We start from the raw sequence: 19,753 nt of genomic DNA on the forward strand, positions 1-19,753 counted from the left end.
TTCCTTCTGAAATCTACAAGGGGGTTCCTGAAATTCGTGCAAATACTCCAACTATCATAAAAATGAGACAAAAATCAACAAAATTTATTAGAACACTGTTGAAAAAAATTGAGATCTAGAGAGCGAAATATGAATTGTTTTAATATTCCAGAGCTAGACTCATCACACCTAATTCAATGTGTTCAGTTTTATTATATCATCCTGTATGTCGAATTGAAAATAATTGTTTCACTTTCCAAGAAGTCCATGCCAAGCCCAGAATTCCTCCTCTAATGTATTTTCCACATTGAAATAAAAAAAAAGGAAAATCTAATTAATTCCTATAAATATCGCGTCAATGAATAGGTATGAGATGTGAAATATTCCATAACAAGCTTCAAAACGACCAGAATAATCGTAAAAGCTTTCCTCGATAGGTACAATCATTCATTAATGCGAAACACTGAAATGAAATAACACAAACAAAAATGAAAAAATTGATAACTGATGTTCAAATTCCGTCAATATTATTTTGAAAGTTTTGCGAAATGAGAACCGTTTGTTTGTACACATCTGTCACGTTGTATTCTCCTATGAGATAAAGCCTTTCGATCCATTTTGCCACTGTTTCTTAATATATCACAAAAATTCATCATTCAATTGAATGCATTCAATTGGTTTCTCGTCGTCTGGATATCCTCCTCATAAACCTCCTTCAATTTTACCCACAAAGAATTGTATAGAAGGTTCAGTTCTGGTAATCTATAAGGTCATGGTTCCTAGTTGGGCCTCCTGGACCAATTCATTTAATTGGATAGGTATTGTCCAGGCCATTCCTTACTTTGAAAATGTGTTTCTCCGATTTTTATGCCCTGTGGCATGCCAGGAGAAATATTTTGTGGAAAGTTAATATTATACAAATGCAAAGGACTAAGGGAGATGATTCCTCGATGAAAATAAGCAGGGGTAATTCCTATGAATTTTTTTCGAAATGGACCTCCCATCCAAGATACAGCCTTTCGAAGGCGATGACGAGTTTATAGTAGTTGATTTTTTTACGGGTTCTAAAGAACAGACTCATAAAACTATACATAATATGAAGCACTAAGTAAACATTATTACTCACACAATTTTTTAGATCTCATAATTTCATTATTGAGGGTTGAACATAACAACCCTTTATGACTTTCCTTCAAAAATTGTTTTCGTGGGATAGATTCAAAAAACAAAATTCTCTTATGGATTCCCATTCGATTCGGGAGAAAAAATCGCCTGCAAAGTTTCGATTTTATCATTGTAGTCTGAGGAAGGCGAAATATAACGCCGAAACGTCGCTCTAGGAATCAAAGTGTTTTCATCCAGTTCCTTAAACCGAGAAGTTATCAATTACTAAGTTTCGATACATTCGATACTTTCTCGGAAGAAATATAAACTTGCAATCAGTTCTGATCACTGTTCATTCTATTTCGTCGTAAAAGTGTTCCATAGAATGAATATTCTGAGATACTGTATGTCTATGACGGGAGATAAAGATGTTCTATGAATCTTTCTGAAGGTTAAATTACTAATTTCCTGAAGAAAATTATATCCCTTATATTGTAATTTAACAAATTGAAATTTCTTTCGATTAATGAGCATAATTGACAACAGTACTTTTCATTTTATTCCAGATACAATAACGCAAAACTATAATAAATGTTCAAAATGACTACCTCTCGCTAAAATATATGCATCAACTCTCTGTCTCGTAGACCTTCGTATTCTTTCGAATATCCCGGTAGTATTTCTTATGGTTTCACACGATGATACTATTCGATCTCTGGAGTATTAAACGCATGATCTTCAGTGAACTGAGCGTCATCATCATCACTGCAGATTCTCATATACAAAGAATGTTTGTGATTGGCCATACAATTTGAAAAATTCAAGGTTGAATATTATCTCCAAGTTCTAAACATTCTACATACTGCATGTGGAGAGGAAATTCTTGTATACTGCGCTTTGCAATTGAATACTGTTGAAAATTTAATTATCGACTGTCAAGGTTGACTTCATACTGAAAAAACCTTTTTATCACTGTGGTAGGAGTGAAAAATCTCCATTGCTTTTGTATATTGATCTCTTGAAAAATTTCTGGAAAAGAGTCAACCAAATATAACTACAATGGTGTTCAGGAAATTCGTAAATTCGTAAACACGACAGAGGGTCAAGTAGGGTGTGGTGAAAATACAATTTTTGTGCATAGGATCCTAAACGTGCCAGTGCTCCTGAAATTAGGTCGACTCACATCACTTAATCGGGCTTGTATAAGTTTCCATACGTTTGCTATTATAGTTCGTATACGAAAAGAATCCAATAACACCACTTCAATTCAATTCAAAATATTGTCATTGAATATTTCTCATGACGACTGTTCATCATACCGGGATCGTATAAGTTTTCTTATAGTACATTTGCGGTGTATAAATCGAAAAGATGACAAAATAAATTCTCAAGCTCTTCAGATGCAGCGTTGCCAAATTTTCGGACTAGATGCGTCGGTCAACTATGCGGATTATATACATCAAGTTCATGTCGCTCGAAGCGCCCTCGCACTGGCCAAACTCTGAAGTTTTCTGTATATAATAACGAGTATAACCGACTTTTCAGACCCACCTGAAAATTCACCCCTAGCATCCCCTAACCCCCCTTATAACGATTCTATGGTCGAACGTTACCAGACCCGGAGCCGGGTCTGACAACGTCACTTTTGGACTGAAAAGTCGGTCGAGTATACCGTTTTGGGTCTGTATATGCGGTCGAACAAATCTATATATATATATATATATATATATATATATATATATATATATATATATATATATATTAGACTGATTCAAAAAAATCGACTTTCTTTTTTTTCGAGAAACACACCCCTTATTACCTTCAGGGCACTAAAAGATGACGTCTGTGAAAATATAAGTCAAAAATCTTATTATTTAGAGGTCGCTCATCGAGGATTTCTATTTTCCCTACTAAGCAGGAAAAAAAAATGCATTTCTAGTTAAAAAATTCCAGTTCGCAAACCAATGGACGGATTTCATTGAGCGATATATTTTTATGTAGGGAGTTAGGTGCTCTACAAAAACTGTCTCATATAATTTTTCCATAAAACGGCTTTTCGAAAAGTTATTAGAGCTTGAAATGAAATTTTTGTCGAAGTAGCTGTTTTTACTCGGATATTGGGGAGAAATTATTGGAATTTACTTTGAAAATCAGAATATAGTTCTGGAAAGAACTATATATATATATATATATATATATATATATATATATATAATGTTCAAGATGTGCGACAGACAACATAGGAAGACTATATAAAACAACTAAAAACTTTTTGAGAACTAATGACCACCTTGTAGTTCTCGACAGTGACAAAGGTTCGGTGACTGTTCTTATGGATAGGGCGGATTATCTTCAGAAAATGTACTCAATTGTTGACACTGACGATTTCAAAAAGATTTCTAGAGACCCAACAACTACTATCCAGAATAAAACCAACAAAATCATATCCACACTTGTAGACCAAAATATACTAAGTAAAGAAGCTGCAAAATCAATGAAGTCATATAATTCAGTGAGCCCTAGAATGTACGGAAATCCCAAAGTACATAAAGAAAATGTCCCAATGCGACCAATCGTGTCTGATGTACAGGGTCCCACATGTAAACTTTCAAATTATATTGCACAAATCCTAACAGAAGCCTATGACCAGGATAATGCATATTATGTAAAAGATTCGTTCGACTTTTCCTACAAAATTAACAATTTTGAATTACCCCCAGATTATGTGGTGATATCACTTGACGTAGTCAACCTATTTGGCAACATATCAAAAGAGTTGGTACTGAAAGCAATAGAATTCCATTGGGACAAGATTGAGGCATGCTGCAACATATCAAAAGAATACTTCAAGGAGATAATCACCTTCCTCCTGGAATCAGGTTACTTCATGTTCGATGGCAGTTTCTATTTGCAGATGTTTGGGTGCATTATGGGATCCAGACTTAGCCCGATCTTGTCATTATATGTGATGGACTATGTACTCAACTCCTGTATACCTAGATTAACATTCACACTTGCATTTATAAAAAAATATGTGGACGACCTAATAATATCCCTACCATCAACGGGAACTGAGGAGATATTGCAAGTTTTCAACAGTTTCGACCCTAAGTTGAAGTTCACGATTGAGACAGAAGATTGTTATAACTCTGTTCCGTTCTTAGATACCAGGGTATGCCGAGTGGAAAATAAAATAAAATTAGATTGGTATAGAAAGACGACTTCTGCAGGAAAGTTTATACATTTTTTATCTGACCATCCAATAAGCATAAAATTAAATTTCATTAAAGAACAAAAAAACAGGATTTATAAAATCTGTGATCCAACATTCAGAGATGGAAGCATAAAAAGACTGTTTGATCTTTTGGTTGAGAATGCCTATCCTAAAACAATGTTGAAAAAACTTCTGTATTCTGCTTCAACGTTGCCCTTGGCTGAAAGTCCAACACAACCTGATATGGTAGGAGGAACAGAAGTTGTTAAATATAGAAGCATCCCGAATATCCCTTACCTTACCTACAAAATTAAAAACTGTTTTAAAGATTATAATGAAAAAGTGAAAATAGTGGCACAGTGTAAAAAGAAAGTGGCAAATTTATATTCAAAACTAAAGGACCCTATACCAAAAGAAATAAAATCTAATGTAGTGTACGAACTGGAATGTGCTGACTGTCATGAAACCTACGTAGGTCAAACCTCTCAGTGGCTTAGAAATCGCATGAACTTACATAAAAGTGATATAAGAACAAATAACCTGAGATGTGCATTGTCTGTTCATGCTAATAAGTACTCACATAGTGTTGATTTTAATAACGTAAAAATTTTAGATGCAAATATAAATTATAAAAAAAGATGTATACTAGAAATGATCCACATACAAACTCAAAAAAGCAAAATTAACAAGAAAACGGACACGCAGGGACTAAGTCCAATATATGCATATCTTCTAGAACTTTCTAACAGACCATTTTTCGATGGTCCAGTTGATGAATGACATTTAACCTAACATTGTTTATTGCGTATTACAATATTGCGTTTCTTAATTGATAATCATTTAATGTTACCCTGTTTGATATTTGTGTCTACTTTTGTACATTTCTTAGACTTAGAGATCAACCTCGCATTCAGTAAGTTGTTTGTGCTCTGTTTTTTGTTTTACTGTTGCTGATGTGTTTTGTTGTATTTTACAGTTGCCCTGAGGAAGAAGCAAAAAAGCTTCGAAAGCTAGGCTTTACATGAATAAAGAGTAAATATATCTCGTTAATCACTGATCGATATCCCTTATATTATATATTTTATATATATATATATATATATACGCCTATACGCAGGGTGGTCGTGAGACTATCGGGGTGTGACGTCCCCGCGTACCCGAGTCGCCTCACCTATCCAAGGCTAGCACCCTTGGTAGGGAATTGTATCAGCTCCTGTAACGAGAAGTAGAACGCAGGGCGGTGAGGAGTCTCAGGCCGGCTCCTTTCGGAACCGTCCAGATGTTCGGCCTGTTGGAGGTACGTGTGGAGCAAGCGGCGCACCCCTCCGAGATGGCACCGCAAGGCCAAATCCTGCATCTCCACATGGAGAAAGCCCCGATAGTTTGGGTGGGCAAACGGTCCACCCCGCTACGGCGAGGCCACAGCGGGATAGGCGAACGCGCTGGTCAAAGGAAGAGAATTGCATGGTTATGCGTGCTCATTTTATTGCATTGGACCTTGTTGAGACCCGTAACACCACTTACAGGAACCTATTATTGGAGATATGGAACGAAATCTGCCCATACCGCCCGGCATATGCTCAACTGCTCTCCAATAGGGTTCGATGGATACTTGAAAACCAAAAACTATCCCGAGCTGAGCTGGAGTGCATTAAGACAGCCTGCTATCCGACCATTACGACTCGGGAGGTCACAGGCCCGCCGGAGGAGTCTAGAAGGAAGTCATCCATCGGCATTAGAAGGAGCGGTCTTTTCCTAAAGACGCCGGAGGAAGACACACTGCAAAGATCCTTCACTGGTAACCTGATGAGGTTTTCGGGAGGGGCTGCGGAGAGAAGACCAAGGATTCCGCGACTGAGGTTCTCTAGGGCGACTCGCGATATGGTGATGAAGGTGAACTCAATCCTACCGGAGCACCTAGCGAACGTTGAGACGCTTGAGGAGCTGGTGGACATAGTCTACGCGGGCGCCGTAACGGTCTCTGAAGCACTTGGGCAACGGACTGACCACCAGCAAAATACTCCAAGATCACCCACAGTACCTCCTTGGAAGCTGCGCCTGGAGCAAAAGATCACAGCTATTAGAAAGAAGATTGGTGTAGTGCATACTTACCTCCATTCTGAAACTCCAAATGTTAAGGTTATCAAAGCCGTTAAGAAGATAGCCTCGGAATCCCGTATTAAATGCAAGGACCCGCACTTCAAAGAAAGGATAACAGTCGTTTCCGATCACCTGAAACAAAAAATCAAGGCATTAGGGAACCGTATTAGACGATATAATGAGAGGACTAAACGCTACAAGAACAACAACCTATTTTATAAGGACCAGAAACAGTTTTTTCGTACTCTGGAAGCAGGAGATGAAGGGGAAATTGGTCATCTAGAACCCGATAAAGCGCACAGTTTCTGGACTGAGGTGTGGTCTAGGGAAAGCACCCATGATGACAACGCGTATTGGATAGAGGAAGCACAGCAGGAAATACCCATACAACCTATGGACGAAATAAACCTGCGGCAGTCGGATATACCTGAAATACTCAGGGGCTCCAACAACTGGGCATCCCCGGGGCCTGACAAACTCCACAACTATTGGTGGAAGTATTTCAACAACGTGCACGAAAAACTAGCACTGCTCCTACAAAATGCCATTAACAACCCTACCCTATTACCAGGCTTTCTCACGCAGGGGGTCACTTACCTGATCCCAAAAGATGGCGATAAAAAAGATCCCAAGAACTATCGCCCAATAACTTGTCTTTCATCGGTTTATAAGATCCTTACTGGAGTGCTCACGAAATATATCAGTAGACACATCAGAGAGCACAACTTAATGACCGAAGAACAAGGTGGCTGCCGAGAGAAGACAAAGGGGTGTAAAGAGCTTTTAGTCATAGATCATATTGTCACCAAACAAGCGCGAAAAAAGCTCAGAAATATTTCCGTTGCCTGGGTAGACTACAAAAAGGCTTTTGACTCTGTCCCGCACACGTGGCTGTTGAAAGTTCTGGAGATGCATGGGATAGCCGGAAAGGTGATCGAATTGCTGGGGCACCTGATGAAGAACTGGAGGACCTCCCTTTTCGTGCGATCGGGAGATGTACTGGTGGAGACAGAACAAATAAAGATAAACAGGGGTATATTTCAGGGAGACACATTGAGCCCAATTTGGTTCTGTTTAGCTCTCAATCCTCTCAGCATAATCCTCAACAACACCAACTATGGATATGTCATAAATAAGAACAGGCAAGTCACCATCTCTCACCGCTTATATATGGACGACTTGAAACTCTATGGAGCGAACTCCGAACAACTGAGAAGAATGTTAGAGATAGTTTCAGCTTTCAGCGAGTCAGTTGGGATGGAGATGGGGGTTGAAAAATGTGCCGTGCTCGACGTCCGGAGGGGAAAAATCGAGGATACTACGGAGGGAGTATCCTTGATGAATAACATCACAATACCCGCACTGGATAAAGAAGTCCCATACAAATACCTGGGGATCAAGCAGGCATTGGAAATAAAAACTCCAGAGATGAAAGAGTCTTTTAAGGAGAAGCTTCTGGCAAGGATTGTTCTGCTACTTAGAGCCAAGCTGAATTCCAAGGCTCTGTTCATGGCCATCAATATATGGGCGATCCCAATCATGGCTTATTCATTCGGCGTACTCAATTGGTCGACGACCGAGCTCCGCGCACTGGACAGGGATGTACGATCAATCCTGACTAAATATGGAGTGCACCATCCCCACTCCTCCACTATCAGGCTTTACCTCCCACGACATCAAGGGGGAAGAGGGTTGTTAAGCTTAGAGGCAGTCCATGGGAAAAATATCAGTGACCTCAGGCAGCACTTCCTGAAAAGAAACTCACCAATGTTTAGGGCGATCCGAGAAGCGGACCAGAGATTGTCTCCACTGAAGCTCTCCGACTCAGAATATCAGGTCCCTCAACCCTCTGCGGAAGATCTTATCGCGGAGTGGAGCGCCAAGGCTTTGCACGGCCGATATCCATCTCACCTGAAAAGCAGAGAAGTAGAAAAGGTAGAATCTCTTACTTACCTTCGTGCAGGCTACCTTTTCCCGGAAACGGAAGGAAGACTCTTGGCGATACAGGACCAGGTGGTGCCCACAAGGACGTATATGAAGCATATTGCCAAGCAGGAGGTCCCATCTGATCGATGTAGGAGGTGCGCTGAGGCTGCGGAGTCCATACAGCACATCACCTCCTCGTGTCCGATACTTGCCCCCGTGGAATATCTTGGCAGGCATGATGCGATGGGACGCATTTACCATCAGCAGATCGCTTTAAAACTTGGGTTGCTCAAGGATGAGGTAGAGCAACATTTATACATGCCGAAAACCATTTTGGAAAATCAGTGCCATAAAATTTATTGGGACGCAACTCTCGTGACGGACAGAGGGGCAGCACACAATAGGCCAGACATTGCCATCTTTGATTGGGAACGGAAAACTTGCTTACTGCTGGACTTCACTGTCCCAGCAGATGACAACCTGGCAAGGGCGTACACGGAAAAAATAACGAAGTACGCCGATCTGGCTTTCCAACTACGTGAGATGTATAAGCTGAAATCAGTAAATGTGCTCCCGATGATAATCTCAGTTAACGGCCTGGTGGAGAAACATCTACCCGAGAACACCAAAAGGCTCTGTCTGGACCGGAATGTGATATCCAGCTCACAAAAGCAAATAATACTGAGCACGACAAGAATAGTAAGGAGGTTTCTCCAAGGTCCGTAGCGGCTATACACATCTTGGCAAAGCGCCCGAAGTGTAGAGCATTTCACCCGTAAAATGAACGGTGGTTTAAAAAAAATATATATATATATATATATATATATATATATATATATATATATATATATATATATATATATATATATATATATATATATATATATATATATATATATATATATATATATATATATATATATATATATATATATATATATATATATATATATATATATATATATATATATATATATATATATATATATATATATATATATATATATATATATATATATATATATATATATATATATATATATTTACATCTGGCATACTTTATTGCGTCCTTTCAAAAAGCAACCTTATTGCGTCTCCCAGAAATACGCTACCTAGGTGGAATCTGATCGAAGTATATTAATCTACGCAAAAAATTACGTAGTTTGGTCGTTTCAGATCTCAAATATCTTTATTAATAAAGAAGTTGATATACGCACATTATTGCGTCCTTCCATGGTGCTACCATTAGTGCGTCCGGCGTATATTTTGTTTTCATATGTAGCACAATGCTGCGTCCGAATTTTATTCAATCTTTCACCATTAGCATGTTGTTGCGTCCAGCGTAGTTGCCACATATGTTTTAGAATCTGGTACAGTAGGATTATTCGAACTCGAGGACGTGATCGTATTGGCTCCAGTTATTACAACTTTCATCTTTCAAAACACCTCTATACAGGGTCTTTCACGAGGAACCTCACCCATATTTAAACGGGAAACTACTGAACGTATTTTCATGAAATTCAGCACTTATAAGTATTTCACGATGCTGATGAAATCTAAAATATTTTCAAGGCATGAGCACCTCCGGTTTTTCCGGAAATGACGTCAACTTCCGTTTTTCAAATTAGAACACCATTTTTTTATTGCAGAAATAGATTCCTTAGAAAATTTCAAGTTATTTTGATGTAACATTTTTCAGCTCTCTGAGCGGGAAAATTCGAAAAAAAAATCGAAAATAGAGCTCCGCTGAAACAAGAATAACTTCGAGGATTTTGGATGGAAAATTTTCATTTTTGGGATTTTTCAAGATGTAAGATTGATGTATCCACTTTAAAAAATCGAAATCGCGATTCATGATACAGGGGGTGAAAAAATCGCTTTCAAGGTTAGGGATGACAAAATCGTGAAAAATCAATTTTTTCAAATTAGAACCCCATTTTTTTTATGGCAGATATTGAATCTACGTTGAAAAATAATGTGAGTGTATGCATCACACCCTTGCCCTAAAATGGATATTTTCTGAGTTATTTACGAAAAACTGTTTTTCGTCTTGAATTTTCAGCTATTTCTTTTCCCTTCACGCCAAAAAGATGAAATTTTCTGGAACTGTTATTTGAACCATGCTGTAGATTTTTCACCCCTTCTTGAAACCGACTTCAAGTTACTATTAGGAGAACCATGGCAAACTCTCGCAGTTATAACTAGAGAAGATGCTCAAAGTTTTGACCGTTAATTTCTAGACATTTATTTATACGTCTCAGGAATGCTTCGTGCTCTTCTTATTTCATCGGGAGGAAGAGATCTGCAAAAGTGTTTAAAAACCAAATTGAGTTTCAAAACTACGAATCTAAAAATCTAAACAAACCTGAACGCATTTCTGAATCGTTCTATGCAGTCCTCTTTATCAGTCAGGGGAGTTGAGTAGACAATATTTTTTATCCTACCCCAAACATAATAGTCTAAAGGAGTTAAATCGGGAGAACGTGGTGGCCAAAGATGTGGACCATTGTTCGCCAACCATCGATCTTCAAATAGCCTGTAGAGGATATTTGACACATTGAGTGAATTCTGTGGAGGCGCGCCATCTTGTTGATACCATAAGTCATTATGGTTCTGTACTAGCGGCTCAATTATTTGAGTCAATATGTCAGAATATCTATCTCCTAAGGGAGAACATTCTTTAAATAATGCAAACATGAGTAGTGTTCTATCTTACCAGTTAAAGTCCCATCATAAATGTGAACAACGAGAATTGTCATTATTTTTGATGGCGCAAAAAACATTGAAACTCCAGGTCTCTTGAAAGTTCCATTGTCTGAAGTGGTGGTTGTTCTCGTCATCCCAATAATGACTGTTATGCCTATTGAAAGAACCATTCTTTGTGAATGTAGATTCATCTGTCCAAATTATACAGTCCAAAAAGTTTTCATTCTCTTGAAATCGAATCATCATAGCTTCGCAAAACTCTGTTCTCCTGACGAAATCAGTTTCCTTCAAATGCTGTACCCTATTGAATTTATATGGGTGCATTTTATGTTTTTTTAATATTCTCCAAACACTCGATTGAGATAATCCCAGATCAATCTTGGCATCTTTGAGAGAATTTTGAGGATTCACACGAAAATATGCAAGAACTGTAATTTCGTTGTTCTCATCTTCTACTACACTTTTTTCTCTGTGTATAGTTTTCTTAACGAAAGATCCGACATTTCTCAAGTTTGTCATGGTTCTGTTAATGGTATCTCTCGTTGGTCTCGGTCGGTCAGGAAACCTCTCAATGAACAGTCGAATCGTTCTATCTACAACTTCATTACATTCTCCATGAAGTAGAATGAGATTTAAATAATCTTCATTGGTGAAATTAGGCATAGTGATCGATTTTATAACTTAATACGAAATATCACCAAATTAATGGTAAACACAAAATGCTACTGAATAAAGAGGAATTTGGCAGATGTAATTAATGATATCTATCATTAAAAAAAAGAATGTAAAACATGGTAAGTTTTTGCATATGGTTCATAAGAAATTATTTATTTATCACTGGGAAGAAAACCGATGGCTGATTAGTTGAAATAAAGAGGTTTCCGATACAAATTCGAATCAAAATTCGCCATCTATTTAGGAACAACCTGTAAGTTTTTTCTCTTGCATATTAGGGTAGTAAAATCTAAAACATGGTTTAAGTAACAGTTCCTGAAAATTTCATCTTTTTGGCGTGAAGGAAAAAGAAATAGCTGAAAATTCAAGACGAAAAACAGTTTTTTGTGAATAACTCAGAAAATATCCACTTTAGGGCAAGGGAGTGATGCATACACTCACATTATTTTTTAACGTAGATTCAATATCTGCCATAAAAAAATGGGGTTCTAATTTGAAAAAATTGATTTTTCACGATTTTGTCATCCCTCTCATACATCAATCTTACATCTTGAAAAATCCCAAAAAGAAAATTTTCCATCCAAAAACCTCGAAGTTATTCTTGTTTCAGCGGAGCTCTATTTTCGATTTTTTTTTTCGAATTTTCCCGCTCAGAGAGAATTTTTCAACCAAAACTGAAAAATGTTACATCAAAATAACTTGAAATTTTCTAAGGAATCTATTTCTGCAATAAAAAAATGGTGTTCTAATTTGAAAAACGGAAGTTGACGTCATTTCCGGAAAAACCGGAGGTGCTCATGCCTTGAAAATATTTCAGATTTCATCAGCATCGTGAAATACTTATAAGTGCTGAATTTCATGAAAATACAATGAGGTTCCTCGTGAAAGACCCTGTATTTATGATGGCTATCATCCTTAGTTTGTGGACTGCTCACTTGGGGAATCGTATTTCAGAAAGTTTCAAACACTCTTTGAGTGTCTTTTTGTCAAGAAGAGCTTTAGTGATCATGTAATGATTTTAAAAACGTTACATATATATTTCATTTTCGTTTTTTTTTAATAACAAATGAATGTGAGAGAGTGGTGCTCTGGAGATAACTTTAATTAGGAATGCATTAACCGCACAGCTGTTAGTTTATCCTACGTTTATCCTACGAACAATTTGGCAAACTGGAGAGTCACTACTCTCTCAGGGTAGTTAAATGGACGGCAAATGAAATTCTCGAGTTCGATAGAAGAGTTTGAATATGAATCGTAGCTTGCATCCTAGCTCTTCGATATACAAGGACTCTCTTTGCTTATAGGAGGACGAAACCATTGAGCATATCCTCAGTGACTGCCCAGCGGCAGACAAGGTTCGCTTGGAAGATGGCACTGGAGGTAGAAGTTTAGCTCTTTGAGCTTGTTTGTGTGCCACAATAGATAGCTTTGGTCGCGGTAGCAGGTCTGGAGGATTCGACAGATGCGCCGAACAAACTGTAACTGTAACTCTTCGATACAAAGGATATACTTTCCTCGAATGCAGGAAGACAGGGGTTTCAAAGTTTGCAATACCAACATTATACACAAAAGTTGGAAATGGAATAAGATTATTGAGAGGTCAAGACCCACTCAAGGGAATAGTAGCTCATCATAAAATCAAAGTCAAAGAGCTGGAGTGCTTTGGAGAAGCTAATATCCGACATATGAATCGATCTTAAGCTAGTAGGAAAATCTATCACGCCAGCAGAACAAAAGATATTAGAATGCCAGATTGACAAGCAAAACTGAAGTTTTCATTCGAATATCATATGAGTAAACATATACTTTATAATATATATTTCAAGGGATTGAAAGACCATGACTTGCTGTAAAAATCATTTTCTGCTTTTCTGGAGTCGGCTGAGCTGATGTCGGAAACGGGAGGATTTGTTCATCAAGATGGAGTGATACTAGATACTAGAATACTAGGTAGTATAAGAAGAATATAATGCAAGTGGTCACCTCAACATCTTGCAGGGCTAGCCGTGATCGACAAAAACTCTTATGCACATCTTGTCCGCTTGCAGAATTCATACTTTATCAGGGTTTATAGAGAGACACAATGTGAATTCCTTACTTCCAACTGAGAGAAGTTTATGGCATAGACAAATAACCAAAGCTCTCATTTGTACCTGCAAAGACCAAAGAAAGAATTGGAGATTTTTCTGGCCTGCAGAACTCTGGCAGAATGAAGAACTATCTCAAGAACGTGGGGACAACACAGGGTTCTGTCACTAGGGCAAGAAAAGGGGTTCTGGACGTGACAATGGTCAACGCAGCTTCCAGAAGAAGTGTTTAAGCTTGGAAAATGGTGACCAAACCATTAATCTCTGACCATAGGATAATCGAATATAAAATAACAGAAGAGGAACTGATCCACCATTAAGTTCCATCTGAAGCAAAACTTACAACAGTTCGAAACTAATTGGCCAAACCTCTCGCATTAAGATCTGGAACAAAAAGTCGATCAGGGAATTTTAGAGGCCTTCCACTCCAGTTATCCACTCCCGGAAGTTTGAACAAGTGAGGATGCATCTAACTAATCCTATTCGTGCATGGGCTCATGCCGACTATTGAAGACTGCGTTTCCTGCAGAGTGCTTTGTGGACTCATTCTTGATTTGGTGTGGCAGAAATCAACTACCATTGAGCATTTTTGAGTACAATGTCGCCACGTACACCAGGAAAAAGAACTATTCACTTTTACATATGTTCCTCATGTTAATCATTTACTTGGTACGAGGCCAAGATTGTATGAATTCATCGTGCGTAATAGCAGATATTTTCTGAACCGGAAACCATGATTTTGCTGTTCAATACATTTGTGACGAGCAAACTGGAGTTTGGATGAATTGCTTGGAACCCAATATACGATTGCCATACACATCACAATGACATATATTCCGAGAGGTGGTGACGAAAATCGGCAAGAGATTTGTAATGGATCATAATTAAATATGAGTTAGTTTTGATGGTGTATATGAATCAGCACCCACGCTAAAAGGTCAGGTAGTGGAACATCTGACGGCGACGATCTTTGATTTATATAAAATTACAATATCCGTACTTTGGGGTGACTGCTGACTGCCTCTCTTCTATTGATATGTGGTCTGAATATTTTATTCACAAATAATATATGATATTTAAGCAGTAAATGCAGTTTCAGGCAATACAATTCTTTTGAAACAACATCGTCAAGGCAGCAACTTATGTGGTGTACTGACACACCGCGTTTCACTAAAATGAGATCTGACCACTTTTTCAAGTTTTCTGTTCTATGAACTAGTGACAATTTTCAATCATTACAAAATACTTGTAGAGTGTGTTGTAATTTCATATACCTACATCAAAGCGCGTCGCCGCTAGGTGTTTCACTACCTGATCTTGAGAGGGGGTGCTGTCTTATGTACACCCTCAATACTAAATCATATTAAATTATGCGCCAGTACAAAACTTTTGCCGAATTTCGTTGCCAACTCTCGGAGTAATGGAGGCTGTTCAAAGAAGTTTTTTCGAGTAAGATCATGCTGTTTTCTTGAATAAATTCGGTGCAGTTAAGCTTGATGTCAGGAAGGGCGTTGTTTGTTTGAGGTTCCTTCATGGATCCTTGAATGGCACATCTACTCGCTAGAGTAGGATTTCATGTAGAACGCCCAAGTTCTAGACCCGTACGCTTGTTCAACCTTACTACGCCCAGAACAAATATATTGTTTCAGTCATCTGTGTACAGTATGATTTGTTCTAAATTCAATCAGATCTCGCATCTCTGTGATATACACTTTGACAGACAGTCCTTATTAATTAATATATTACAAGGACACTACATATATACAAGAGTTGACATAATTTGTAGAACTTTTTAATTTTTGTGGTAATGTCACTTCTAATCCCACAGCACACAGAATACAAAAGGTCATGGCAAAAGGAGTAATCAACCCCACAATATCGCTCAATAAGCCAGACGGATAATTCAGCGAAGGAGAACAGGAACGATAATTCAGTTTCCCCAAAACAACCTTCACAGGTAGTAAACCCATAACTAGAATCGATACAGCAATATAGACCTTCACCTTCAATCTATATAGATCACCAGAAGTGTGAAGAAAAATCCTAGAAGAGATTCTTCTTCATCTTCTGAAGATAAACAGAAGCTGCTTAGAATGAGTCATATACACAGAAAATGGAGAAGGACAAAAGTTCCCTTCACAACAAAATGGGGACCCACAATCTTCAAGAACAATGAATTCAACATCGTTTCTATTGAAGACAATGAAGAAAGTAGTAGATAACAACATAAGAACATAGAATCTGGAGAATACACCAATTCACAAATGCCAGATGGCCTACAGGACGACCGATCAACAAAAACTGCTCTGTATGACCGTATGACTCTATAGCTAGGTTCCTGGTCCCTCGGGAACAAAAAAGAAATGAAGAGGAAAATACAGGGAAGTTGACGTTTATCCATCCAGTGGAATAAAAAAAATTTAATTCTCAAGTGAAATGAGATGACATAAGCTTAAGCGGATAGAGCGATACCTTTCATGTCAATTTATAAATCCGATTATTCTCTGGAAAGTGTTATCGTTTGATTTCTAATTGAAGTGGAATAAAATTCACGTGAGTTATAATTTTTTTTCATTCGAAAAAATAATAATGACAATATCAGTCGAAAGAACACCATAAGGGCACTTCAATCGGACCTGCTATTGCTCTAGAGACAGAATCCAATTCTTCACCTAACAGACTTTCGGGATGACCTTGGAGCCTAGGAAGCTAAATCATTTCAGTTGTGCAAATACAACTTGGTTTACTTGTATACACAGTTGCCAGATTTAGGACGCAACATTATGCGTCGTGTGAAAGACGTATATTGACTGTATATCAGTTTTCATCATTTGAAGCGCCCCCGAAGCGGAATTTGCGTGAACTAAAAATATACTTTAGGTTTCATGAGACGCACTTTATTGCGTCTGGAGATATGTTTTTCAACATGGAATAACTCTTTTATCAAAAGATGAATGAAATCTATAGTTGTTCCAAAGATAGCTCTCGACGTCCTTCACGATTTGCGACCACCCCTGTCGTTGAATCCCTCGAAAAACAATGTTGCGTCCGGTATACGGACGCAGTATTATTCAGGACGCAATAGTGTATGGCCCAAAGACAATGTATGGACGCAATATAGTATGCTGGATAAATATATATATATATATATATATATATATATATATATATATATTAATATATATATATATATATATATATATATATTAAATTCCACACGTACGTGGTACACTTGGAATCATTCGGGCCAAGTTAGCCAAGAATAATCCTGCGTTCTGTCAGTGAGGGTAGAGAATCTGACGAATAATTCCAACCGTTCCCAGGATCACGGCTTTCTGCATCCAAAGGGTGGTGTTATTGGGAAGCATCAATTCTCGGAGGTGCTGAGTTGTCTTTCGGTGAACTAAACCGTTGCAGCTGATTATTAGTGGTTTTATTTCAACTTTCTGGAGGTCCCACATATATTTCATCTGCCTTGATAGTGGCCCATATTTACTGATCTTTTCGCTGTACATTTTTGAAAGGTTCTGGTCGAGAGGCACCGCGAAATCAACGATTATGGCAGTGTTATTCTTTTTTGACCATATTACCATGTCTGGCCTATTGTGCTCCACTCCTAGGTCCGTGTTGATGGTGAGATCCCAGTAGACCTTGATGCTCTCATTTTCCATAACCGCTATCGGGGAATAAACATGGTGCGGCGTGAACTGCCTCAGGAGGCCCTCCCTCAAGCATAACAGCTGATGCACCACCTTCCCCATGTTGTCATGACGGACGAGATACCTAGTATTGGCAATTGCTGAGCATCCTGAGGATATGTGCTGAACCGTCTCTTCGGCGTTATCACATAATCTGCACTTCGTTAATTCCACTTGCTGCTTCATAATATGTTTAGTGTAGGCGCGCGTTGGAACAACCTGATCTTGAATTGCCAGCAAGGTTCCCTCCGTTTGGGGATAGAGATACCCCTGGGTGAGATAGATGCTCGAGCTCAACCGATCAACCTCAGGCTGGTGGAGACTGGCGTAGAACCTTCCATGGAGCGGTTTAGACTGCCACTTTTCTCTCCATCTCTCGGGCAGTTCCTCTGTTGCGGGCGTCTCCTCAGGTTGTGAGGAGACAAGGTGTTGGGTTGCCACCCATTGCTGAACAGGTAACCTTCCTCGAACAAAGTAGTTCCTTATGTTCTGGTCCTCTTTTCGATAGATGTTCTCCAGACTGTTAAGTCCTCGGCCTCCTTCCTTGCGTGGTAAGTACAATCTTTCGATTGCCGAATTTGGGTGGAGCATGCCATTTCTTGTCAAGGTAGTTCTGATTTTCCTATCAAGTCTCTCCAAATCTGTTTTGGAGCAGGTGAGAATTACAGATGTGTACACAAATACCGGAAGTGCCCAGATGTTTATGGCTTCTATTTTGTTTTTGGCCGACAGTTGAGTCTTCATAATTGAGCGTATTCTGTTCATGAGCTCATTTTCGCTTTGCTGTTTATTTTCTTGCTGTCGGATTTCAAATGTCTGTTGAATTCCCAGGTATTTGTATCTCTCTTCCTCGTGAAGCGCTTGTATAGTGCGTCCGTCAGACAGGATGATGTTTTCCTGTTCTGCCATTTTTCCCCGTTTGACATTGACCACTCTGCATTTCTCCAAACCGAAGACCATTCCTATATCCCCACTAAACATTCTGACTAATTCCAGCTGCCCCTCCAGCTGCTTGCGACCTCTGGCATATAACTTGAGGTCGTCCAGGTAGAATAAGTGGCTCAGTTTACTAGTAGCGTCCAAAGCGTAACTGTATGCGGTCCTGTTCAGCATTTTACTTAGTGGATTCAGTGCGAGACAGAACCATTGTGGACTTAGGCCATCTCCCTGGAATATTCCTCTTTTTATCTGTATTTCGGTTGTTCTGTAGGAGATGTTTTTGTTGTGCCATATTAGGGAGGTGCGCCATGTTGACATTAGGCTCCTGACAAGGTTGATCACTTCAGGATGGACTTTGTAGATGTTCAGTATTTCAAGAAGCCATGAGTGGGGGACACTGTCAAAAGCCTTTTGGTAATCGATCCAGGCAACGGAGATTTTCTTAAGTTTTTTCTTTGCCTGCTTGGTGACAGCGTTATCGATTACCAGGAGCTCCTTGCTTCCGCGGGCTCTCTTTTTGCATCCATTCTGTTCCCAGGACATGATTCCATTAGTTTTAATGTGGGAGTTGATCTTGTGGCCAATAGTTGATGTGACTATCTTATAAACGGCAGGTAGACAGGTAATAGGTCTGTAGTTTTTCGGCAGTGCAGGATCACCCTTCTTCGGTATCATCGTGGTCTTCCCCAAAGTGAAAAAATCGGGGATATTGAATGGTTCTTTTGTGGCCCTTTTAATAAGCCGAGCTAGATGTTTGTGGGTTGCTGTAAGAGATTTCCACCAGAAATTTTGTATTCCATCTACTCCCGCTGCAGTCCAGTTTTTCATTCTGATGACTGTGGCCTTTATATCGTCTTCGGTTATAGAGATCTCCGTCATTTCAGGCAGTTCTTGATGTGCCTCTCGTTCTTTTTCTATCCAAGCAGCCTCGGTGTTGTGATCAATCTTTTGTGTCCAAACAGACGACCAGTGCTGCTCCATCTCATTCAAGCTCGGCGTGGATGTTTGATGATCACCATCCCCGCCGGCAAGATGTCTGAAGAATTGTCGTTGGTTGTTCCTGAATAGGTTGTTTTCCTGGTACCTTTTCGCTCTCTTGTTGTATCTCCGGAGCCTGTTTCCTAACGCGGCAATCTTTTGCTTTAGGGTTTCCATGTGTGTTCTAAGATGTTGTCGGTGGTGTGCATCTTTTTTAATCATCAGTTTCCGAAGGTGAACATTTATTTTCTTTTCCACCTTCCTGCTCATCTTTTGATGTTGGAGGTATGTGTGTAGGACACCTATGTCTTTACGAAGGAAGTTTATCTTTTTTTCTATACGTGCTT

General features: G+C 38.9%; 3 protein-coding genes across 4 annotated transcripts in view; 2 read left to right on the forward strand and 1 right to left on the reverse strand.

Annotated features, from left to right (window-relative positions):
* Nucleotides 1-19,753, reverse strand: part of LOC123318072 (TBC1 domain family member 16) — a 443,130-nt gene that overhangs the window by 390,838 nt on the left and 32,539 nt on the right. The gene's annotated exons all lie outside the window — the stretch shown is intronic.
* LOC123317619 lies at nucleotides 3,608-5,338 on the forward strand. Its single transcript, XM_044904224.1, has 2 exons — nucleotides 3,608-5,210; nucleotides 5,274-5,338. The coding sequence occupies exon 1, from the start codon at nucleotides 3,608-3,610 to the stop codon at nucleotides 5,075-5,077; it is 1,470 nt and encodes a 489-aa protein (XP_044760159.1). The 3' UTR covers nucleotides 5,078-5,210; nucleotides 5,274-5,338.
* On the forward strand, nucleotides 5,768-9,049 carry LOC123317620. Its single transcript, XM_044904225.1, has one exon. The coding sequence runs from the start codon at nucleotides 5,768-5,770 to the stop codon at nucleotides 9,047-9,049; it is 3,282 nt and encodes a 1,093-aa protein (XP_044760160.1).

The sequence above is a fragment of the Coccinella septempunctata genome, chromosome 7, assembly GCF_907165205.1.
Source record: "Coccinella septempunctata chromosome 7, icCocSept1.1, whole genome shotgun sequence".
In the NCBI taxonomy this organism is placed as follows: Eukaryota; Metazoa; Arthropoda; class Insecta; order Coleoptera; family Coccinellidae; genus Coccinella; species Coccinella septempunctata.